The sequence below is a fragment of the Chenopodium album genome, chromosome 10 (assembly GCF_948465745.1).
Source record: "Chenopodium album chromosome 10, dcCheAlbu1.1, whole genome shotgun sequence".
Taxonomy (NCBI): Eukaryota; Viridiplantae; Streptophyta; class Magnoliopsida; order Caryophyllales; family Amaranthaceae; genus Chenopodium; species Chenopodium album.
The window spans coordinates 2,598,525-2,619,025 of record NC_137843.1 but is presented as its reverse complement, the minus strand read 5'-3'; the positions used below and the strand labels follow the sequence as shown (position 1 = coordinate 2,619,025).

Below are 20,501 nucleotides of genomic sequence, written 5' to 3'. Positions count from 1 at the left end.
CAAAATTTGAAGGAATCAACCCACGGAAAAAACACGTGAGAAGGATCTTCCTGGAAAGCATTACAAAAAACCGTGGATTTCAACTTTAAAAAGCAAAGAAGATGATGTAGTGTGAAAGTCTTTGGCAATTTGCTGTTTTTTTCAGAGACAACACGAGGGCCCAGCTGTTTGGTAGCACTCTAATCTATAGAATCCATCAACATGAAGTTTGTTTTCCTTATATAGAAATCATCGAATATTGTTGTACCACATTACCACTTTAGGAAACAGTAGATTTTTTTTTTATTTTCAAGCACTTATAAAACGTGCTCTAATGTACCAAGTATGTGTTATTACTTAACTGTAAGCATCAATGCATCATTGATTATTGTAATTAATCATGTTCCACGTGCTTTTTTTAATACAACTTTTTATGTTAATTGAGTAATTAGCATTGGTTCTTCTTTCCATTTTTAAAGTATATTTGTAATTAGTCTTCATTGCAACTACTTATCAACTAGTGACCAATGTCTTAATTAGAGTATAAAAAACTATTAATCTATTAAAATATGGCTCCAAATCCAACTTATCACATTATAAAAGAAATAAAACTAACGGTTTTTTTTTTTTTTTTTTTTTTTGACCTAATAATTTAACCAACCTAAGATAATTGGATTAATCATAATTTGTGCTTGCATCCAAATATTCATTATATAAACCCTTGTATGTGACTGTTCATTTTCCATTGAGATACTCCTTCAATGTTTTGTAACAAACGATCAAATGAATCAAAACTAATTGTATCCATTTCTATTAAAAAATAAAACAGAGATAATCTAAGTAGTTCTGGATATGATCTAGGTACATGATTAATATGTACTCCTATACTATACTAAGGCTATTTTTATACAAAATTACATTACAAACATCTTTTGTGTTAAATTATACTATCCCTTTCGCCTTTTACAACTACCACAAACATTTTTTTTGTTTTTTTCTCGGATAGAGCCACAAAAGAACAATGATGTAATTTAAATCCCAAATGATGGCTCCCCATACATTAACGACGGAGGGGTATTGTCAATCATATCGTTCATCCAATGCTCAAGCTCTGCACCATCAGTAATCTGCACGAAACCACTCGTCTCTGGCTCTTGATTAGTAGGACTAACATGATTACCATAATTATTATTGTTGTTTATCTGCTGCTCTTGATTCTGATAAAAGATATTATTACTGTTGTACTCTTCAAGCTGTGGAAGGTAATCAGAGACACTGAAATTAAGCTTAGCACGCGGGCCTCGAAAGCGAACAGCAGCTCGATCATAAGCTCTAGCAGCCTCCTCGGCCGTCTCGAATGTTCCGAGCCACATCCGAACCGCCCGGTGTGGGTCCCGAATCTCAGACGCCCATTTCCCCCAAGGCCTCTGCCGTACTCCCCTGTACTTGTTTCTGTTGTACTTTCTTGTCCTCTGTTTTCCACTGCTACTAGTAGTAGCAGTAGTAGTGTCTGCATTCTCAATCTGGGAATTTGGCGGGAGAACTGGTGACGTGGTAGAAGACGCTGGTGACCACGTGGCGAAATTTTGTTGGTCTTGAAACGATTCAAATATTAAATGGGACCCATCAATAGGTGGTTGTTGATTGATGCCCATGCTACTGCAGCCGCCGTCGTCTCCGGAAATGACATGATTCAGAGCCGATACCATCATGTTCATCTCATAGTTTGATTCCATCTGCCAGATATCTGGTTTCTGGTCGTAGAAATAATAATTTTGAGTTGAATCCATTTATTAGTATTGATTTTGAATTTGTGTGTTTAAAGATAGGAAAAACAGAGATACTTGAAACTTGAAAATAAACAAAATCAGGTAATAGCGGTTATATAAAGGGCGAGTGAGTGGACAAAAAAAAGTGGTCAACAGTCACAACACAGTTCACACACGGGGTTAAGAAGAGTATGAAACGCTTTGACTTTATTATTTACCAAATTATTAAAATTTTAACTGGGTCCAGCTGGCTGTCTGTACTTTTCTGTTTTTTTAAAAAAAATTTTCCTTTGTTTTTTTTTTTTCTTTGTGGTATTGGTATAGTTGTAATATCTAATATTCCAATTTATAGAATAACCCAATAAGGAATTAAGGATAATGTTTCATGTTCCATGTATAAAATACAGTTTAATATTGTGGTACTAATACTTTATTCTTTTGGCACTAAGAACACGTGCTCCTAATTATTCAAAATTATTTTCTTCTTTTCTTCCATGTGCTAATTTTTTCGACGCAATCAGACAACCTCTACTGTATGTATTATTTATATGATCATAATATTCGGTTTGATGGTAAAAAGGAGTAGTTTTAATTATTTATTCAATCATGTGTACTATTTTTTTGTCTCAGAATAATAGTAATACTTAGGCTTATATATTGTATTTTTTTTATAACGTCAAGGAGTTAATGTTATTATAATATTGAATATTCTTGTATGTACATTGTATATTAAAATAATTACGAAGTAATAAATTTATAAAAAAATAAAAATAAATAAATAAACTAATAAAGTATTTTCTTTTTAAAAGAGTCGCAATTATTTTAAAAAGATTAGATTTACAAGTAATAATTTATGTAATTACAGAGAACTTTGCATAAATAATTAGGTTATGCATTCTACTTTCTACCTTTCCATCAATTCAAGATGATTGGTTTCTTAAAAGTAAATCTAATTAAAAAAAATTGTTATCTAACACCACCGTCTCACAAGAACATTTGATTGGGACCATTGTGAAATAGTTGAGTCTATATATTAAGTCCTTTTCATTACTTCAAAGTTTACATCTCCACCTAATGTATGTGCTCCGGAGCATTTCTTTTAAATTCTTTATGTCATTTTAAGCAACATTATTGACACAGTTTTAGCTACTCCGTAATTAAATTTAGAGCAACATTGACAGTTTGACACAGTTTTAGCTAATTAAATTAAGAGAGTGATCGATTAATTTGAGATGGATCTAAATACAGATGTGAGCGGATAAAATTCAAGTTCACCCATTCTCTAATATTTGGAAGACTTTTCAATGGCTACATTAAAAATGTAGCCATTGTAACTACTTTCAATCTCAACCGTTTAAATATCAATGATTAATCTTGTCCATTCATATAGTTGACTTCTCAATTATAATTAATTATAAAAAACTACTTTATTTTTTACAACAAAAAAAAAAAAAAAAAAAAAAAAAAAAAAAAAAAACCCTTCTTTGTCGTTGCCATTGATGCAGTTTCAACTCTTCCAAGTATTCACCTTCAACATAAATCTCCATTAGATAGGTATGGAGGATGGATCAAAGTATAACCAAAAAACAATCAATGGAAAACTACCAACTAACCTAGAAAAAAGGAATATGATTTTATATATTGGATAGTTTTATTCGAGTTACATGGCTAATTTGATACTCCGTAGCATAATTATACAGTTCATAATGATTGAATTATTGCTCTCCATAATTCTTGTACTAATTGATGGATTTCATATTAAGCAGTTAAGTGCATTGTTTTTTTTTTTTTTTTTTTTGAAACCAAGTTAAGTGCATTGTTTTGTTCTTCGCACTTTATAGAATTTATCAATGGAGTAGTTTAATTTTTTTTTTTTGAGGGAATGGAGTAGTTTATTGTGTAGAGGATTAAGGAAAAAACAGTTAAAGAATTTTTTTTGATATTTTTTAGGGTCAACTTAAATCAACGGTTCTAATTTACATAATGATAATTAAGGGTGTAGATTTTGTTATTATAGTGGTTACAATTTTATTGTTGCCATTGCAAAACTGTTCCTATATTTTGATCATTATTGAATTTCATCAATAAATATTAAATTGTCTTCTTTGTAAGTAGCATTTTGTAAATTATCCAAATTTTGTAAATTGGTGATTTTGATCCGCATGTGTTTTATCATCGGGTTTTTTTTTTTTTTTGGTGTGCTCACTGAACCCAACCTCCCTTACTTTTTTCTTCTTCGTCCTTCATCTCCTTTTGTTTTGTTTAAATTATTTAATTTACTCATATTTTATCTATTGTTGTTATCCACATAAAGGCTAGCTAATTATATTATTTATATCGGTTCTCAAAATGAGTTTAGTTTATTCATACAAAAGTTTAACCAACTAAACAAGCTATCTAGTGTTAATTTTTTTTTTTTTTTTAACGTCTCTAAATGCCATGCTCTACTATACAAAACGATGGCCTAACTAATTCCTTACAAATTTACTCCAACGCCCAACAAATGATGGACTAAATCACATCTATAAACTCATTTAATTTGATGTATTCAAAATTTCCTAAAAAAAAATAAAAATAAACAGAGATTATTAACTAGTTCTAGACATGTTTTGGGTAAAAAAAATAAATAAAAATTACCCCCAACCTCCTAAAAGCTAAGAAATTAAAGGACTATCTTTTTATATGCAACCCTAAATACATATGCATGAACTTAGAAGAGAGACTCTGAATTTTGGAGCTACATAAAAAATAAAGAATGAATAAACTAGCCTTTTAAAAACTAGTCGCACCCCTTATTTTTAAGTATGTACCACAAAGAAGAAATGATGTAGATTTTAAAAGTCGATCATTGAAACGGAGGACTATTATCAATCATGTCATCTACCCAATCGGAAATCTCCGTACCATCGGTAATCTGCACGAAACCACACGTCTCCGGTTCTTGATTCGTAGGACTGGCATTATCATGAATACTCATTCCAGCAACCATTTGTTGTTGTTGTTGATTATTATTATTATTATTATTATTATTATTATGGAGGTTCTGCTGCTCTTCAAGCTCTTGAGGGTAATCAGTGAGAGGGAAATTAAGCTTAGCACGAGGACCTCGAAATCGAACGGCAGCACGATCATACTCCCTAGCAGCTTCCTCAGCAGTCTCAAATGTTCCTAGCCAGACTCGAACCGCCCGGTTCGGGTCACGAATTTCAGCAGCCCATTTTCCCCACGGCCTCTGCCTAACACCTCTAAACCTGTTTCTGTTATACCTCCTTGGCCGCTTTGGTCCTCCGTTGCCGCCACTCGTACTAGCAGTTCTACCTTTATTTGAATTTTCTGAATTTGCAGAGGGAGATGACGTCGAGGTCTTTTCATTCTGTTCAAGTGCTTCAAGTACTAATTTGGACCCATCATTAGATGGGTTTTCACTCCCGCTACCTCCAACGCTACTGCCTCGCCCGCCAGCAATCACGTTCCTCAAAGCCGAAACCATGACATTCATCTCTTGCTCTGGACTCAACTGCCAACTTCGTGGTCTATCATTGTACACATAGTATTGATTTGATGCAGCTTCCATTTTTTTACTTTTTTTGGCAATTTTGACTTTGTTAAATTTAAGTAATTTTGAGCTGAATTCATTATTTTTTCAAGTGACTGCGCCTTATATATGTATTGTAGGGGTAGAATTGGAAAAAAAGAGAAAATGGTCAACACATTTCACACACGGGTTACATACGTGATATGTTATAAATACGACAAAAGAGGCCCAAGGCAAAATGATAGATAATGACAGCAATACTTTGGATTTGTGGTCAAAATAATTATAGATCTCCACAAAAAAAAAAAAAAAAAAAAAAAAAAAAAAAAAAAAATGAAAAAGTGACAGGTTTTTTGTCACGTTGGAGTAGTATAATACTAGTAATATAAAATGTGAGGATGCCAGGTGGATGACACTAAGTGGGCCAGGTGGGAGCAAAGGACCTATCCACGTTGTTATAAGCTCTTTGTTGACGTCAATTTCTTTTTTTTTCTGAATTTTGAAATATTTTTAGCTTCTTGCAATTTTGCATGAATGCATAATGGATGTCATTTTGTTTGTCACACAATATCTAGATTAGGATAAAAAGGTTTTTGATAGTGGGCGTTGACTGTTGTAAAAGGTGTACTTTATTTTATTTTACCACATTTTTGTTTGTATGAGGACGTTGACTGTCTCTTGTATTTCTTTTTCTTTGTATAAAGGGTTGACTCTTGTGTTATAGTATTGTATAGACGACTTAGGCGTATAGTTTAGACTTTGGTTTGTTTTAATTGGTATATTTAAGTGTACCGTCCAATTATTTTATATATTTAATAGCCTAAATAAAGGATTTACTTTCTAAAAATAGAAAGAGGAATAAAACAAATGACCATATTTATAATTTATAATGGTAAGTTGGTAGCAACTCTATTTGTATTTTTTTGAAGGCAGCAACTCTGTTTGTAACTTTGCAAGAACCCTTGATTCTTTCAAATTGGTATTTTAAGAGTTAACCGTCCAATTATTTTAAGGAAAATGATATACATAGCCCTAAGGGTTATGTATAAGCTAAAAAAGGAAATAATAGGAAAAGATTAACATTAATTACACCGATCTGCACGTGATTTTGTCATGAATTTCCAACTTAATTCCATTTTAGAAAGTATATTTACTGCTTAAATATAGCCCTAAGGGCTACATATATCATTACCCTTATTTTAATAGGCTTAACTCTCTAAAATTAGAAAGTGCATGCTATAAACAAAGCACAAAATTATAATGGTACTTATAACAATTTTATTTATAGTATTATAAATTTATACCGAGTATAAAATAATAATTGTAAATACTTTCCAAATACGTACAAAGCAGTATTCTAATTATATGAGTATTGTTTCATTTACAAAATAACTCAATTGTAGTACAAATTAGGTTGGTCTTGGGAGTATTCTGAGAACTATTTAGAAAATTATAAAGTTACTCCTATTAATATTTTACTTTCCTTATTTTCATTTAGGATAGGTATCATGTAATGAGTAGTAAAATTTATGAGAAACTACTTTATAAAACACTGCTTTTAAAAAATAATTATCTTATAATTTTTTTATTTTTTTTTTAAAATAATTACCTTATACCAAGTGAAAACATTTTTTGTTTGATAATAAGCATTAGAGAGTGTTGATCGAATGGCTATATTTTGACTAAAATGAGTGTAATCTAGGTTAATTAGGTGTAAGATTAAAATACCTCAAAAAAAAAAAAAAAAAAAAAGGTGTAAGATTAATATTAATATTTCCTTAAAAAAAGGGTGAGATAATAAATCATGGCCCCACAAGCTGAACTTTTGACGAATTCTATTTCAAGGTAGTGTTGACATGTTGTGAACAAAAATAGGTTCATATTCGTACTACTGTTTTAAAAAAAAAATTATAAGGTAGTCATTTTTGCAAAAGTATATTATATAAGGTAGTTTTCAAAAAAAAAAAAAAACATTTTAAGTACCTGAGATTATAGTTCTCCTCCTTCTCAATCAAAAGTTTTAGATGTACAAATACTGACTCCGTACATAGTAAAGACTCCCCAGCATAGATGTTATGAAGTATCACGTATGCTCCAACATTTTCACAGTCCCTATTAATAAGCAACTCCCCAGTTCTTTCCCCAATTTCAAGATTTCCATGAACCATGCAAGCACCTAGTAAAGACTCGAGTATACTGACTGAAGCTCCACCAGGCATTCTCTTAACAATGCCATATGCCTCAATTAGCAAACCTTTTCTGCCAAGAAGGTCCACTACACAACCACAATAAGCAAATCCCATTTCTTAGGGGAAGTAAGGGGAAGAACTTCGGTACAGAGAGATACTTCGTGGTGGAATGAAGAGGTGAAAGCAGTAATTAAGCAAAAAAGGGAATGCTATCAAGCCTTAGGAAAATGTAGGAGTGATGAAACCTTTGCAGCGTATAAGGAGGCTAAGAGTAAGGCAAAGGCAGCTTGTTCGCCAAGCAAAAGAAAAGGCATATCAGGAGGTTTATGAAAAGCTTGATTCCAAGGAGGGAGAAAGGATCATTTATAAGATGGCAAAGAGAAGACAAGAGGCAAGGAAGGATATTGGCATGGTGAAGTGTGTCAAAGATAAGAACCAAATGGTCCTAGTGCAAGAGGAGGGCATCAAGGACAGGTGGAAGGGGTACTTCGATGAATTATTTAATGGAAGTAATGGAGTTGTGATAGGAGATACCTCTATGAGTGATGAAGAAATCAACATGGAGTATGTGCGAAGGATTAGGAGAGTAGAGGTGGAGATTGCACTGAGGAAGATGAAACCTAAGAAGGCGGTTGGCCCTGATGGGGTACCGATAGAGGTGTGGAGGTGTTTGGGTAAGATTGGTATTGATTGGTTAACAAACCTTTTCAACAAGATATGGACGGCTACAAGGATCCCACAAGATTGGAGGAAGAGCACCTTGGTCCCGGTTTATAAAAACAAAGGAGACGCTCAAGATTGTTCTAACTATCGAGGAATTAAGCTTATGAGCCATACTATGAAGTTGTGGGAAAGGGTGATTGAACAAAGGTTGAGGGCATGCACAAGCATTTCAGATAACCAATTTGGTTTTATGCCTGGGAGATCTACTATGGAGGCAATCCATTTGATAAGACAAATGATGGAGTTTTATAGGGTAAAGAAGAAAGATCTTCATATGGTCTTTATTGATTTAGAGAAGGCATATGACAAGGTGCCAAGAGAGATACTTTGGTGGGCAATGTTGAAGAAAGGTATCCCACGAAGGTATGTAGACCTAGTTAAGGATATGTATCGGGATGTGTCAACAAATGTGAGGACATGCGGAGGGTTGACAAAAGATTTCCCTATTACAATCGGATTGCATCAAGGGTCTGCATTAAGCCCTTTTCTTTTTGCAACGGTTCTAGATGAATTAACTAGACCAATTCAAGATGAGGTTCCATGGTGTATGCTGTTCGCAGATGATATCGTTTTGGTGGATGAGACTAAGGATGGGGTTAATGCCAAGTTGGAGCAATGGAGGCAAAGGTTGGAATCTAGAGGGTTTAAGCTAAGTCGGAGTAAGACTGAATATTTGGTATGTCGTTTTGGCACTCAGAGGGGGACAAGCAATGAAGTGGTGAGTTTGGATGGAAAGGATTTGACCATGAGTGAATGTTTTAAGTACCTAGGGTCGATCATCCAGAAGAATGGTGACATTGATCAAGACGTGACCCACAGGATTAAGTCAGGGTGGCTTAAATGGAGAGCGGCCACGGGAGTGTTATGCGACCGCAGCATTCCCTTAAAGTTGAAGGGAAAATTCTACAGGACTGCCATAAGACCAGTGTTGCTCTATGGTACAGAATGTTGGGCTTCTAAGAAAGAGCATATTAAAAAGATGGAGGTTACGGAAATGCGCATGTTAAGGTGGATGTGTGGAAACACTTTAAGAGATAGAATCAGAAATGAGGTTATTCGCAAGAAAGTAGGTGTGGCGGGCATTGTAGATAAATTAAGGGAAAATCGTCTGCGTTGGTTTGGACATGTAAGACGGAGACCCGAGGGTGCACCGGTGCGAAGAGTGGAAGAGTGGGACCATGGAGGGATTAAACGAGGAAGAGGGAGACCAAAGATGACTTGGTTGGAAGGAGTGAGGAAGGATATGAAGTGCATGGATTTACGTGAGGATGAAGTTTTGGATCGTAAGGGATGGAGGAGAAAGATTTATGTTGATGACTACACGGAATAATCAAATTTGGTTCATGTTAGCCGACCCCACTTTTGGGATTAAGGCTTTGATTGATTGATTGAATTGAAAATTGCATAGCTTTGATCAGCTAACCCAGCATGGCTGCAGGCTGATAAGATACTAAGATATGTAACGTTATCAGGCTTTATGCCTGAACCTTCCATTTCCGACAAAAGAGAAATTGCACCTTCACCATCCCCATGTAATCCATACCCATTCATCATGACACTCCAAGAGACAATGTCCTTTTCTGGTAAAAACTCAAATACTTTCTTAGCCATCAGAATATCTCCACATTTTGCATACAAATCAATAAAAGCATTACTAACTATGGTCTCTCGGAGAAAACCATTCTTAATCGCAGATGCCAACATAGAATTAGCGACAGCGCTGCTGTTTATCTGAATACAAGCTGAAACCAAGCTTAGAATGGTTATATAGTCCACTTTAACCTCTGTTTGCAGCAATTCACAAAAAAGAGAAAATGCTTTCTCTACCTCTCTTGATTCAAACAAGACCGACAACATCACATTCCACAAAGAATTATCCGATTTATCCCCACCCTCAAACAGTAAGAAGCACGAAACTATATTGTTAAACCTTGAATACATACAGACCAAAGATGTCACAAAAGGAGCTTGCAGCATAGCCCCTGTTGTGATGGCGTAAGAGTGAACTGATTTGCCTTGTAAAAGTGTAGAGCACCCGGGCAATACATTTAGCAATGTAATGTAATTTGGATTTTGACCGTCTTTTAGCATATTCTTGAACAAGATTATGACCTCTTTGTGCAAATTGTAATGTCGGTAACTAGTGATCAATGAATTCCAAGAAACCAAACATCTGTCTGTCATTGAATGGAAAAGCATTGCAGCAGCATCCAGGTCCCCGCAGCTAGAATACATGCTAATCAAAGCATTAGCTAATGTAACATCGAAAGTGAAGCATAACTTGAGAGCAAACCCATGTAAAGCCATCCCTCGTGCCAAATCATCAGTCTTGGTCAGACTAGAAAGGATACTAATTAGGCTAACAACATCCGGTTGCACTCCTTGCAGCTGCATTCTCAAAAATAAAGCTGCAGCCCTTTCTGTATCTCCATTATATGTACAACCAGATATCATCGTGTTCCACGAAATAGTATTCTTTGAGGCCATCAAATCAAAAAGCTTAACAGAAGAGTGGAGTTGACAACAGCTAGAATAAAATTTCAAGACAGCATTCAACACGTTATGATTTGAATCAAAACCCTTCCTTATAGATATGGCATGAGCAGACTTACCAAGAAGCAATGCCTCTAGCTCTGAGCAGGCCGAAAGAATATTAACAATGGATATTGAATCTGCCTCAATTCCTGCATCTTGCATCTCATGGACAGCATTTAGACTCGTTTGTGAGAGCCCATGATGCACATACGCTGAAATGATTGAATTCCAAACAAGAAGGTTTTTGTGAGGCATCCAGGTGAAAATATTTGCTGCTGAGTGAATATCTCCTAGCTTCTCATACATAGATATAAGAGCTGTTACCACAGATATCTGGTTATGCATCCCTTGTTTAACAGCATACCCATGAAGGATTTCGCCATGGTCGTAAAGATTTGCCTTTTCACAGCATGGGATCACAGACACAAAAGTGGCTGCATTAGGATGAAGATCAGCAGAAAGCATTTGGTGGAACATTTCAAAGGCTGCTTCAGGCATTTGGTTTTGTGCATGAGCATATATCATAGAATTCCAAATGACCACATTTTTTATAGGAGAAAGATCAAACAAGCATCTAGCAACTCGAATATGGCCTTCACTAGCATACATTGAGATCAAAGCTGGTGTCAACAATTCATCTTGATCAAACCCACATTTTACAGCATAACCATGTAAAGACCAACCCGAATTCCAGAATCCTAAACGGGTACAAACAGGAACAATGCTAGCCAAAGTTGTCACACCAGGCTTCACACCCTTCACCCGCAAGCCTTGAAATACCTTAAGTGCGTCATAATCAAGGCCATTAAAAGAATAGCCTGAAATCAAAGCATTCCAAAAAACCACATCCCATTGAGACATTTTGTCGAACACCAACCGTGCATTGTCCATACACCCAACTTTCGAGTAAAAATCAACAAAAGCAGTCTGAACAACCACATTCCTATCATACCCAGTTCTAATAACAACACCATGAATCTCTTTACCATATTCTTCATGACACAGAACAGAACAAGCCTTAATTACGTAAGGAAATGTGTAATCACCATCTTTAGTACCAAAAAACTTGCAGGTTTTATACACAGAAATTACATCTTGGTACAAACCCAATCTACAAAGATGCTTAACAATCAAATTCTGCAAAAGTAAGCTGCGATTATCTGATGCATAAAATGCAGACAACCCAAGTTCAGGGGTACCCAGATGAAAGCATCGATCAATAAACTCAGAAATAACGAGTTTATAATGACTTAATCCAGTGACAATTATAAGTGATTTGAGTGGTTTTAAGTCCTTAATTTTATTGGTGAGTTTAATTTTTGATCGAGCATAGCATTGGGAAGAAGATAAAGTTGCAAAATTACTGCAATTGACAGGAAATATGTTGAAGAAAGGAAGAAAGTGGATTAGAGATTTGAAAACCATGTCAGCTTCATCATCTTACATTCTTACACGAGCTGCTCCCTTAAATTCTCAGAGTTTTTTTTTTTTTTTTTTGAAATAATAGATTGTCAGCTTAGTTCAATGGCCAATACGGAGTATGAAAGAGTGAAATTGTCCAATATCCGAATTTGAAATAGCAATGGCCAATTTGAAAGACTGAAATGGGCTTATTTCTATTTCTATTTGATGGTATGTGGTCTAAAAGAGGGCTTTGGTGGGCTTCTCTTTCATACACTACAAGTGAGTATTTTTTGTTTAATACTCCCTTTATTTTTAAATATCTACTCCATTTTTATTTTTTGCACTATTTATTTGTCTTATTTTGACTGATGTTTGTGATTTATATATAAGAAAAAATATATTCTTATGGATACTTATTGGAATCATCTCAATGAATAGATTATTAATTTTTAATTGTTAGAATTTATATTTATTGATAATTAAAGATATTATTAATAAAAGATTAGTATTGACGTACATGTCCAGGAGAAATGGAGCAGATATTTAAAAACAGAGGGAGTACTTTAATGATACGAATCAGATTGGTTTTGAGAATTATTACGCAAAGTGTCTTCCACAATCTAGGGCTAAATTAGCGAATGTAACCTTATATGAAAGGTGTAATAGAAGTTAGTTGTTTATCAGATGGTCCTAATTGTGGCGCATATGAGGAGCTAGAGGAGGGGGGAAAGATGGTGGTCATGGTGGAGACAGATGGACAAGAAGATGGAAGAGGACATGAAGATCATTAATATATTGATTAGTATATAAAATGTGGGAGGGACAAAAGTTATGGTATGGGAGGTATGATCATGTATCATGGCTAGTAAATAACAACAATGCACTAAAATAATCAAGCTTAGTAGCTTACTATGTGCTTTTACACTTTTTCATTATTAAACATTTTGTAAGTATTAATCGTAACATTTTGAAAATTTCAACTTTGTTACACCGTGACTATAAGTAAACTTCAACCAATTTGAAGTAATACATAATTAAATACGATAAAATATTGTATGGAAAAATATTGTTGAATTATTCTTTATGTAAATTTTCATACTCCCTCCGTCCTTTTATTACATGTCTTTATTCCTTTTTGAGACATCAAAATTAAGTGTCTGTTTCCATTTATAGGTTGTACTTTTTAACATTATTTATAACATCCTTTTTATTTTTCTTTTTTGTACTTTAACATCAATTTTCAATACTTTCTCTCTCCTAATTCTCAACCACTTTTTCTTTCTCTCTATCTCTCTCTAACCCCACATGCATATTTATACTCTCAATTATTAGTTTTAAAGAATTTTTAACTTTCTTAATTCCCGTACAAAATGAGAAATAAACATGTAAAAGAGAATGGAGGGAGTAATGATTACTTTTTTAATTGAAGTCAAAACAGTGTTAATTTGTTACTATTAAAAAATTAAAAGATGGAAGAAAGTAGTCAAAATGTCAACGTCCTTACAATAGTGGTCTCCATTTTTAACAAGCTTGGTTCTTCTATTAAGACCACAGTTGATCCCTTTATTGGAGATCAGATGACGATTGACGACCTAATTGTTTTGTTGTCAAATTTTCATTCGGAGTATGTCAATAGTAGTCAAGTACACTACTTTCTGTTGATCCAATCTAGCTGTATTACTAGATACTTCCCATATTTCGTGGCCTTGCAAGCGCCAAATGCAATTAGGTTTTAAGTTCATTTTGATTCAATTCTTTGGATTCAGACTAATTATAATGACAGGTTTTAAGTTGGACAAAAAAGAAAAAAAATCGGCAAAAGAGACGAATAGTTTCATTAGTTAATTTTTTCCTTTTTTTGGATGGATGCAAACTTCTGACCTTGAATTGTGAATGTTAATGTCTAATCTCAAAACATTAAAATCTAGCATATACTAATGGTCGGCTATATATATGCATGCATAATAGTAATTAAATCACGTAGCATCAATTTTGTTTCCTCTCCTTCACATCTTCAATTTGAAAAGATAGAATAAGTCAAATGTTAGCTGAACAATGTACGACTTTTCATGTTAGTATGCATGTTCAAAACCATCTTTATCACTTTATTTCCTTGATCTCATTTTATCGTCTTAAAAACTCTTAGTCACTCTTAATCACTATATGTAAGAAATTAAAATTTATAAGAAATAAATTAAATTAACCATTGTTAACTAACATGTTGGCTGCCTCACATTTTCTAAAGATATAGGGAATGTTGAAATTTTGAGCTGAGGAATTAGAGATCGATCATACAAGTCTATAATTGGTGAAAAAATTATTAATTGGTTGCGTGCTTGTGTAACATAAATTAAACATACTGGATAATAGTTCAAGCCAAGCAACTAAATTGTGTTTGTAATTTAGCGATTAGTTGTTAATTCCATAAATGTAAACTAAATGCGCGTGTGCATGCATTACATGTTACTCCGTAGTTGTTAGCTAATTGTATTAGCTATTTAGTCTTAATATTATTTATATTATATCAGTTTGCAATAAGTGAAAAGTGTTATGTATACCAAACGTAAGACATTTATTATAAGTGTTAATCTATATAGATAAATTAACAGCCACTATATATGATGACTATTTTAGTCATAATTGGCTCCCAATCAATAATAAAGCTCTATTCATAATTTATAGTACATGTACCTATACAACATGTTATGGTAAAATTACATAATTTAATCTAAGGCCGGGACCAAATCAAAAACTTCATAAGAAAAAATCTTCATCTCTTTGAGATGTTTTGCATTATTTATATTATTCCAATTATTGTATAAAAATAAATTAAAAAAAATATTTAAAGACAAAAAACCAATCAAAGTATTTTAGAACTACTTATTATAGTTGGCTTGTTTAATTACGCCAAATTAAACTCGTATTATTGAAGCGCTTAATTAATTAGCTGACTTGGCATACCTATCGTCTGCCAAGTCAGCTAGCATTATTGTAACATACACTATGCTATATTGCTAATTTGCTATTGCTATTGCTATTGTTGTGAATCTAAGACCATTTTGTTTACTATTACTGCTATGCATGTGTGCTATTGTGTTGAGTTTGATTGCGATAATTTCCAGAACTTCGTTGGGAGTCCTTGTTCCGGTATTGGAAATGGGCCATATTCAACACCACCCTGGGGTCCCACCACTTCCCACCTACCAATAAAAAAGAAAATATAAATTTTTTTGTCATTTTAATAAATTACAAACTCTATATCACTTTCAATTGTCTAAATTACAAATTGATGTATGCATGTTTGCGCAATTTGCTAAGCTAATTATGTGATCAGTTAGTTCTGTTATTTATTCACCACAAATTAAATAAATAAATAAATACATTGAGTTAAAAAAAAAAAAGATAAAAATGAAGTTACTATCAAGTTATTTTCACCACAAATTTAGAATTGCAACTTTTTTGTTTTTGTTTTTGTTTACCTTCAAACGCATGCATCCAGGCAACATGAAAATACGACCTCATAAAATTATAAAGGGGATGTGATTATCATTTAATCAATTAAGCTTGTATTTTGAGGAATTGCTGCCTTCACAAGAGAATAAATGCATGAAGATAAAAGTGTTGATGTTGATTGTAAATTTGTAATAATATTTACTCTACTAATTTAATAGTCTAATACCATCCATCTCATATGCAGGACAGCAGGAATGACTATATGAGCCAAGAAAAAAAAAATCGTGGTTTTGATTGGTAAAAAAAATTTAACTCTTCATCATTTGATGAATACATATTTAAAAAAAGGAAAATCAAAATGAGAAGAAAAATACAGATGAATGATGTATCGTACGTACACTCAACTATATATAACAATCTCTCCATATTACGTATGTATTTAGGATGCATGCATGATATACTACTCCGTATATATCACTAAAGACAGTACGTGTAAATATACCTGTATTGGGTGACGAGATGATGGATAAAAACGAACATCAATAACTTGGCGACTTCATTTCCTGGACATGCATGGGCGCCATAACCAAACGGCATAAATGTGTGGGGCTTATTATTCATTGTAGCTGCCTGCACTTATACGGCACCAACATATTATTCATTATTACTCCGTAGTACGTACTTGAATTAATCTAAGCAATTGGTTTATGACGATCTTGAATTATTGCAAGAAAGTTTTTTTATTTTTTATACGAAAAATAACATACCTCAAATCTCGAAACATCAAACCTTTCTGGATCTTGAAAAAACGCCGGATTATGATGAATGTTTCGAAATAATGGTAATACTTTCCACCCTTTTGGTATTAAGTACCCTGCATTAATTCAAATCAAACATTGGATCAGAAAATTATTTTTTTTTTCCACCTCTAGAAATAATATATACATACAAGTTCATTAATAGGATTATATATTCTTCCAGAAATGTATAGAAAACTACTGTACACATATAGCAGTGAATTACGATCAGAATCTTCAATATCATTCTAGCTGTTAGAAGGTTGACATAATTAAGAAAAGCAGAAAATGACTAGATTAGTATCTGATTAACGTACTGATTTAAACGGAATGTGTTTCTTTTGTTCTTTCTTTTTACTAACAATATGTCTGCATCAAATTGTAGCATTTGACTTTATGTCTTAATTTCTAATTCCATCAACGTAATGTTCATTGAAGCTCAGCTCGCCTACTAACTAGTTTGAAAAGGGCGGTGTCTAGCAATTATGACGAAATATATGGATGGACAAAAATCTGACCTAGCTAGATTGCTTAGATACGGTTTGATTTTATTCGGTTTCCAGAGTTTTGCTATGGTCTAACTAACTTTTTTTCTTCCCATGGAGGCATGTGTTCCTAATACGTAGTACTAGTATGCGTATCGTGTGTCACATCTCAATTCTCAAGCCTTTTCAAACTAAACTACTAAATACGGAGTATTTTTTTATGTTTTAAAAGCTTATTAAAAATGTTGTACCGCTCTCATAAGACTAGAATAAATATGATCAAATCAAAATACAACATAACTAGCAGCACATTATTTACCATCATAAACAACATCTTCAACTGCTTCTCGATATGTAAAAGATATAATGCTGGCCATCCTTAAGCTCTCCAACATAACCTGAATTTATGCACCAATCAGTTAATTAACTACAGCTGTATTTCAAAATATTAGGTCAAACATTTATTTAATTCTTTTATAATTAAGGACTTGACATGATTATACTAAAAATAAATTAAAAAAACTAAGAGAAATAAGATTTTCTTCAAACTATAAAAGATTTTAATCATGTCAAGTCCTTAATTATAAAAATCTTATTTAATTATAACATGTTACTCTAGTAGAGTAGCAGACGTGTTATTTCATATTGGACATGGTACCTTATGGGTAACCGTCATCTCCTTAATTTGTGTCCATGTCAATGGTCGCTTTCCATTGTCATTAGCTTTGTATATTGCCATTTGCTCACTCTGAAAAGTTTAATGAAATTGAATTTGTGTTAAGCAAACTTAAGCAACATTGTAATTTAATGTCAAGCATGCATCTTATTCCGTATATTGTAACAAAAACAACAAATTAAAGTACAGAATTAATAAATTAAATCACCTGTATGTCGTGAAGTAAATTGTGGTAATCAGTAATGTACTTCAAAATCCATGTCATCATACTAGCAGCTGTATCTTGAGCAGCAAACAGAACACCAATAACATTGTCGATGATTTGATCATCACTTAACGTTTTTTTGTCTTCATTGAAATTCAATAGACATCCAAGAAGGTCCTTTGTTGCCAATCTTTTTTCTCTCCTCTCGTTCATTATCTCTCTTATGATTTGTCCCAACCTCTTTCTTGCCTACATTTGTTTTAACAAGAGCAATATTAGAAAACGAAAATACGATGCATTTGTAAAAAAAAAAGTGTGAATCTTCTTTTAGGGAACAAGAAATGACAATATTTTACATGAACCAGCAGGGTTACTACTTACTCCAAGTTATTTGTTAGATCGACGAGGAGAAGGTGAGGTTCTATGTTCCTTGCTTCCCTTCAAATCTCTCCAATTTTAGAGCGATAGTGTTTTTTTTTTAAGAAATTGATCCATCCCGACCCTTTCCTATCTCCCAACCCCTTATTGTAATAAAGGAACTTGTTTTTCTCCTTTTTCTCATGGTTTCCTTTTATCCATATAAAGTGTAAGTAATAAGCACAAGCACACTATTAACATATTTTTAATTTTATTCATTCAGTTTAAAGTTTTGAATGATTAAAACCTAACACTTATAGGGCGGAAATGTAAGAAATAAATGATACTAAATATCTTTAATAATACTTGATCCAATATCGACAGGACTAAGTCATACTACGTATATGCGTAATGGAATAAACTATAGGCACGTTGGATAATGCATAAGATTAATTGAGTAGGAATATGAAGAAACATACCTTAACAGATTTGAAGTAAGAAGTGCCAGGTATCATTGTAGGAAAAGAGTTGTAACCCTTATCCAACGTGATGTAATTTTCCTTTAATTCTTCGTTATAGTAATTGTCCAGCTCACCAAATATCGATAGCACCGCTACGTTGAAAGTGAACTGCACACCAATCAAAATTCATACCCAACACATACATTATCATATCTAGAATATACATTTAAAAACCATGCGAACAATAAATTGTAATTGTTAATTAGTCACACAAAAAAAAAAAAAAAAAAAAAAAAAAAAAAAAAAAAAAAAACAAACAAACAAAAAATGAAACGAAGTAGGTTACAAGTTACCTTCTAAGTATTACGGAGTTACTATTATTATAACGGGACATTGTTAATGTGAACGTAAAAGTTTCACCAAGTCAAAAAAAAAAAAAAAAAAAAAAAAAAAAAAAAAACCACTTCTCTTTATAAGAAAATAAATGAATTTCTACTATGTATGAAAATGTGATAAATTGAAACCAGAAAAAGATACATAATTTAGATATTATTGTCTTACCTTCTTTAATTCATGGAAGACATGAACTACCCGACCGTCGGCCCACGAATCCAAGGTAGATTTGGCAATGGCTTCAATCTTGGAAATACGAGATTTAATGGAATCTAATGAAAGAGTAGCTTGAACCAATTTCCTTATTTGAGCATGGTATGTGCCTTGTTGAAAGAAAATTGCCATTGAACCAATCAATTTTTCCTTGCTCTTAGGGTAAGTAGGCTTGAACAAGTTAGCTTTGGTCATCAAAACAAACTTTACAGCTTCCGGACTTGCTAACATGATGCATGGGCACCCTAGTATGTGGGTCTTAAAAATGTCCCCATACCTAAAAAAATTAATCAAAACAAGACACCCATTTGAGAATTGAATTAGTACACGCACAAATTTATTGATTGACACGATCATATATTTTAAATTATATTTCTCCACCCCAAAAAGTAATCAATTATAATCACAAGTTGAAAATAAATATTATATTGTTCAATTACTATTTCTTATTTCTTAAGTAACTAAAATTTTAATTCATCTATTCAACCAATCAAACAACATCAAACGCTGCAAATCCCTCCGCTACACAATTGCAAAACTTAAACCAACATAAAATGTTTAGGGAGGATAATCAGAGTTCACAATAACCTTTTTTGCCTAGTGGTAAAAAACTCGTGTGGGCTTTGTGAGAAAAGCTCAAGAGTTTCTCCAATATATGGCCAACCCAAAGAACCAGGGGGAAGCTTTGCTCCATATTTGATAGATAGTCTCCATTGAATAAACTTTCTTACTAACAATAAACCAAACCCAATTACAAAACTTGTCACTATTAAAATCACTACACCTACAAAAATGGATGACATCTCTCTCTCTCTCTTTCTCTCTCTCACAATCTCTCGTTCTTTCTTTCTTTCTTTTTTTTCTAGGTAACACACGCACGCGCGCACACACGGAAAAAAAAATTGCAAGCTAAGAATGAGAAATTATGCTACTTTGGGCGTGTATGTGCTACTTTGAGAATGGAAATAAATTGGGAATGTATATATATATATATATTTATATAGCAAGGATTGTGAATAGGGCCAATCTAGTAGGAAGGCCCACTTTGAAGTCATGAGGCTTTACTATTTAAAAGTGGGTACGATTTGTAGGATAGCGCACCTTTTATTTGGCCCTTGTCCAGCTGTTTGCTTATTAGAGGAGCCATTAACATTCTTTGAGGTCTTAATTTTCTAACTTGGTTCACTTTTTGTTTTCATTTTCACTAATTAGGTTGCACTTTTAATTAGAGGGCCCTTTTTCAGCGTGTTACTCAGCTAGATAAAGACCTAAATGATGATTATACTGTTTCACTAATTTTTGCATGTGTACCATGATTGTGATTAGG

General features: G+C 33.2%; 3 protein-coding genes and 1 pseudogene across 4 annotated transcripts; all 4 read right to left on the bottom strand.

Moving 5' to 3' along the window:
• Nucleotides 1-763: 763 nt before the first annotated feature.
• LOC145563097 (ethylene-responsive transcription factor ERF115-like) lies at nt 764-1,809 on the bottom strand. Its single transcript, XM_081623508.1, has one exon. The coding sequence runs from the start codon at nt 1,767-1,769 to the stop codon at nt 1,011-1,013; it is 759 nt and encodes a 252-aa protein (XP_081479634.1). The 5' UTR covers nt 1,770-1,809; the 3' UTR covers nt 764-1,010.
• Nucleotides 1,810-4,128: 2,319 nt separating this feature from the next.
• On the bottom strand, nt 4,129-5,322 carry LOC145563096 (uncharacterized). The gene has a single exon (XM_081623506.1). It carries the CDS (start codon nt 5,320-5,322, stop codon nt 4,594-4,596), a length of 729 nt encoding a protein of 242 aa, XP_081479632.1. The 3' UTR covers nt 4,129-4,593.
• A 1,428-nt stretch (nt 5,323-6,750) lies between these two features.
• On the bottom strand, nt 6,751-12,189 carry LOC145563095 (pentatricopeptide repeat-containing protein At4g19191, mitochondrial-like; annotated as a pseudogene).
• A 2,839-nt stretch (nt 12,190-15,028) lies between these two features.
• Nucleotides 15,029-20,118, bottom strand: LOC145563094 (abscisic acid 8'-hydroxylase 4-like). Of its 2 annotated transcripts, none has more exons than XR_014094507.1 (9): nt 19,763-20,118; nt 19,130-19,451; nt 18,587-18,736; nt 17,754-17,999; nt 17,528-17,617; nt 17,189-17,267; nt 16,355-16,461; nt 16,090-16,222; nt 15,029-15,334 (listed from the first exon to the last, which is right to left on the bottom strand). XR_014094507.1 is itself a non-coding variant. In XM_081623505.1 (9 exons), exons 1-9 carry the CDS (start codon nt 19,975-19,977, stop codon nt 15,223-15,225), a joined length of 1,449 nt encoding a protein of 482 aa, XP_081479631.1. In that variant the 5' UTR covers nt 19,978-20,118; the 3' UTR covers nt 15,029-15,222. The 2 variants fall into 2 exon arrangements, 1 of the variants encoding a protein (XP_081479631.1); XM_081623505.1 differs by having other exon boundaries at nt 16,090-16,217.
• Between the last annotated feature and the right edge of the window lie 383 nt (nt 20,119-20,501).